A 4,832-nucleotide genomic window follows, 5' to 3' on the forward strand; every position below is an offset into this window, starting at 1 on the left:
CCGTCCTGATGGACCGTGTCGTCCTGATGGACCGTGCCGTCCTGATGGACCGTGCCGTCCTGATGGACCGTGTTGTCCCAGTGGACCGTGTTGTCCCAGTGGACCGTGCCGTCCTGATGGGCGGTGTATGTAATGAATTGATAGTGCTTGTCTTCTCTTGGTATGGTATCTGCAGCGAATCAGCTATATTCTGTTATCCAGGTGGACCGAGTCGTCCAGATGGACCGCATCTGTAAAACATTCCTCTTCAGGTTTATTCTTACGTCACATTCGGTAAATTACAAACTAGGGCTGAGCCTTCCAAAGTAAATTGTGGTATCTTACAGAAACATAAATTTGGGACATTGTATTATTCATGGCCAGTCTCAGATATTATTCTCTTACTATGCGTCACTTATGCTTTAGGTTTAATGTGATACAGTACCGTAAATCGGCTTTTCCGAATAGGGCTGCTAAAGTGGAGACCGTTCGAAATGATAAGGAGGCAGGTGGGATTAAGCCTCTGTAATGATTTAATACAGAGTAAGTTACGCGGACTTTTACGGTAATAACAGCCCTAGTGTGTGGACCGATATAACTTACAATTGTAATATACATTTTTTACGTCGGTGTTCTGGCTCGACAGGGATAAGGAAATATACCAACTGCAATCGGGCAAAATACTGTTCTTCGTTAAATTACCGGGTGGGAATATTAGGTGGACCCTTTATAGAACTGAGCAACCACAGGAAGAAAAGAATACAAAAAAAAACACAGGAAGTTAGGCTGATTAGTATTATAGAGTCCGTGACAAAGCTGAGACGCCTCTAGCCTTTAACTAGCGTCAGGGCTGTTGAGTACCATGAAAACTAAGTTGAGTTCTTGGGATCTACTCTAAAATCCTTCGATGTTAATCAAACAGGCTAAGTTTATAGTCGGTGAAAGCCAGCTCATGGCATGATTCACCGTGTAAAACTGTACTTACTTCTCAACGAAATAATTATCCTTGAGGTGGGGCTGCGTTCACAACATGCGTTCTACAATCTTGCCGCCCTTAGGGTCACCATTCCAAACGCCTTTGTCTCAGGAATGCCGAGAAGATCGTGCTGAGACGCCTACAATGTGTGAAGAAGCAACTGATATTGTTAAGTATGGAAATCCATTTACAATGGACCGCCTTTTTGTTGGCTTAGACCCTGCATGGGGAGGCATTGATGCCATCGAATTCACAGAACATATGCCAGTTTCGTTCGTCAGTAAGCTTATCACCGCGAGGGGCGAGAGGCCAAAAATGGATTGCTTCAAGAGAACTTCACATAGGCACCTGGTAAACCTTAAAGAGGTTTTTGTGACCGAAGAATCTTTGATTCTCTTCTACGACAAGTGGGAAGGTATTTCGCTCAGAGAAATTCAAGACCTTCGGCCAGCTTTCCAGCTTGGGGAAGTCGAAGTGGCTACAGTCTGCTTTCAGGTTTGTCGCATGAACCACCTGTAGCTAAAGAGCCGACTAACTATAGAAATAGATGCTTCAAGCGCTGCAATACATTCATGGTACCCTAGGCATAAACCATGGTGCTCTCTGTGAGGAGGATATCTACATCCACGACAGCGGTGATATCAAAATAGGTGGGCACATTCTCTTTGTAAATCGCTATCCTGGTCTGACATACGGTAGCAGGAATCGGTGAAAGCATGGCTAGAGAATCCAGCCCACAGGAAAAATCGAAGGATATCCAGTCGATCCTAAAGATTGCACGGCAGCTCCTCGGTCTCCAAGGCATCTCTGGTGGCACTGGGACAATGGGCTTGCTAGCCCATGACTTTACGGCGGCACCATCCAATACAGCTATCGACCAGCTTCTGCAGGTAAGTTATTATTTGCCAATACAACGCCCTACAGAGTGGTTTCAAAGGTTGGTCGCTAAGCGGTGATCAAGCATCCCCTTATGAGATTCAATGCGGGACCTTGGTGTCTCAGGCCAATCAATGTCTTATGCACATTGGCTAGGAGACAGTGCATTTCAACGCAGGTTTGAAGAATACACTGATTGGATAAGCGCCGGGATACTGTATTCGTAAACTAAACAAGATTAGCATGTATAAACATAACTTTTCCATCTGTTTCGGTGAACATCGGCAGAGGATGGAGAACATAATACTCCGGAGTAGTTTACTAAAAATTAGAGACATTGTCAACCAATACATGACAATATATCGCGAAACAAGAAAATAGGTCCATATATTGACTGCAATATGATCCCCTCCAGAACCTACACAACAGACCTATATTTACCGTACATGTTTATATAAAACATAGTCGGGCACTTTTGTCTAAGCTAGATAGACGACAGGTAGAATGGAAGGCATGATCTTAAGGAACCCTGCAGGTAGTGTTCACCTCCTGAATTATCAAAATTATCGACTGCCTAATGGCCCCTCTTAATATTACCCTGTTTCAGCCCCTGATGGAAAGATTAGATGGTGGGACAGTAGTAAATGGAATTAATAACTTATTTATTAGGCAGCCAACACCCTAAGACCAGGAAGAGCGATATGGGTATTTCTTTACATCTATTACTCATTGCATCAACAACCCCTATGCCTTGTCTGTACCCTCTCTTGCCCCAGTTTATACTTATAATCCATCCTGTTTTTCACATGTTCTAGATTTACCTTCTTGTTGGACGATGGAACTTGCACCGAATGCCGCCCCACTTAGCCAGGCGTGTGATGGTGAACATGCGGTGTCGCAAAACGCCAGTGGTACGGGACCGCGAGTCAATCGTAAAGCTACGAACTTGATAGTGGATACTCAATATGAAAGCATGCTTCGTGAGCTTGCCGATATTCACTGGAGTTTCAATTTCCTTTCTGGTTCCGCTGGTTGGATATTGCTGGCTGGCTACCTTGTCATTCCCGGAACATTCACGACACTTCAAGCATCCGATACCATGAAAAATGGACTGCCCCAGAATAATGCAGAAAGAGCTATCCTTAATACTATCCAAAATCCACCATTGGTGGGCATAGCATGCTCTTTACTTGCGATCGGCGCAGGCCTTACGGCCTCCCTTTTTCTTCGCTGGAAACATAATTATTTGTGGCTTATTAACCGGCTATTTATGTGAGCTTTGGAGGCATAATATGGAAAGTGTTGTTACTAACAGATTGAATAGACCAACCTCGCTGAATGCATCAGCTGGACTTCTCACGACAATCATTAATATTTATACAGCGAAGAATGGAAAATGGTCCATCATGTCTCTGCTGACAGTAATTATAACAGCCCTTTCCGCGGCTGTCTCGCTAGCCTTAACTGTTTTTTATAAGTTCTGGAAAATGGAGAGAATTAAAAGACAGCACGACCTGGAACAGGAAGCTGGCTGGCGCCTAGTCTACCCTTAACCGTGTTTTCACATGAATAAAAATGACGATCGGTACTTACCATATTCAACAGAAGTAATGGTCAATCCTCTATTTAGATTTTTGCTTTTCCTGTCTCTGTTATACTCGTTCATTCTATGTGGTGGTATTGTTTCCCTCAGGGTACAAAAGTCGTTAGATGAGCCAATATGTATTTATTTTTTCTTCTAACAAGTTTGTTGTATCATCATAGTAGACAACATTTCTTGAGTTAGATGCGCTGTAATATGCATTGTACGGATGGTAGAGATATCTGGCTGTATGGTGCATACGATGTAAGACCTTTGGGCCAAGCCACCGTCCGATGACATTAGAATTCCCATTGACTTTTGCTAGAAGATTATCTGTGTAGGCTATTCTCAGAGTATCAGAATCAGGATTACTTTCTTCATTTTATTAATGGAAGAGTATACTAATTTCTGCGACTATTAGTTTATTGGATATATTGATCTCGACACCGGCATTATATCTATTACTCTGTCCATTCTTGGCGTCGATCTAGGCACATTCACCTGAAGCATGAAGGGTGGAATTAAAATACTATAGATATCAATCTCTGGGCTGTATCAGCTCCCATTAAACTCTATTTAGAGGATAATTGTCTCTACGTGGATGTCCATGTTTAGGCGAAATTTGATGGATAGTACGATAAGGATCATATCAAAATCATTTGTTGGTAGATGGCAAAATTCGACTAGCATGATATTGAGGTGACACTCATCTGCATTGATACTCGGTTTTCTGTTTTATTTGATCGAGATTCCTGCGTACAAGCCTTGGGAGAGGGCTTTTCCCTCGTTATTGTGATAGGTTTTCCCTCTCCGTCAATGTAAATGCAGAGGCTTATGTTAAAATCAACATATACACATTCATTTTTATCATAAGTTGGGAGCAATATTAGGATATGACACCCTATGCGCATAATCAGAACCTGTACTATCAAGTTCCACTCACTTGTGCATTAAGGGTAAACCTCCATTTCCTACCCCTGGTAAAACAGAGTGTATGAGGCTACCTTCTCCTTTCCTCGAAGAGAATGAGGCCCCTACACGGTATTTTGAGACTCGGTGGGCTGTTGAAGACAACACATGTACCTCCTCAACTCTCAGCACCCTATAGTAAGTTGTTGCCTCTCACCACTGACGGCTCTAAACATCTTGCTGATGTAAACCTTAGGGACTTCCGCTGCTACACAGAGATATATGAGGTTTACGCAACTGGAGAAGATAATCTCTTTGAGAAGAGTGTTGGATATGAGACTAAATCAGCTATTTGTGACTTTACTGAAAACGAATCCAGGGTTTACAGATCATACTACTAAATGCAGCAAAGTCTCGGCGTGGGTTTTTCACCTGATTGAGTTTTCCTCTTGCCTATATGTGAATACAGAGACTAAATATTCATAACTTTGTTGAAATTAACGATCGGAC

General features: G+C 42.7%; 2 protein-coding genes across 2 annotated transcripts; both read left to right on the forward strand.

Moving 5' to 3' along the window:
- Positions 1 to 1,009: 1,009 nt before the first annotated feature.
- Positions 1,010 to 2,035, forward strand: ABOM_012221 (uncharacterized protein; the record flags this gene model as incomplete). Its single annotated transcript, XM_022539349.1, has 4 exons — positions 1,010 to 1,450; positions 1,503 to 1,605; positions 1,655 to 1,845; positions 1,988 to 2,035. 4 exons carry the CDS (start codon positions 1,010 to 1,012, stop codon positions 2,033 to 2,035), a joined length of 783 nt encoding a protein of 260 aa, XP_022382864.1.
- A 631-nt stretch (positions 2,036 to 2,666) lies between these two features.
- ABOM_012222 (uncharacterized protein) lies at positions 2,667 to 3,384 on the forward strand (the record flags this gene model as incomplete). The annotated part of the gene is made up of 2 exons (XM_022539350.1): positions 2,667 to 3,103; positions 3,156 to 3,384. The coding sequence occupies 2 exons, from the start codon at positions 2,667 to 2,669 to the stop codon at positions 3,382 to 3,384; spliced, it is 666 nt and encodes a 221-aa protein (XP_022382865.1).
- Positions 3,385 to 4,832: the final 1,448 nt, after the last annotated feature.

Source organism: Aspergillus bombycis, assembly GCF_001792695.1.
Source record: "Aspergillus bombycis strain NRRL26010 chromosome Unknown contig00280, whole genome shotgun sequence".
NCBI lineage: Eukaryota > Fungi > Ascomycota > Eurotiomycetes > Eurotiales > Aspergillaceae > Aspergillus > Aspergillus bombycis.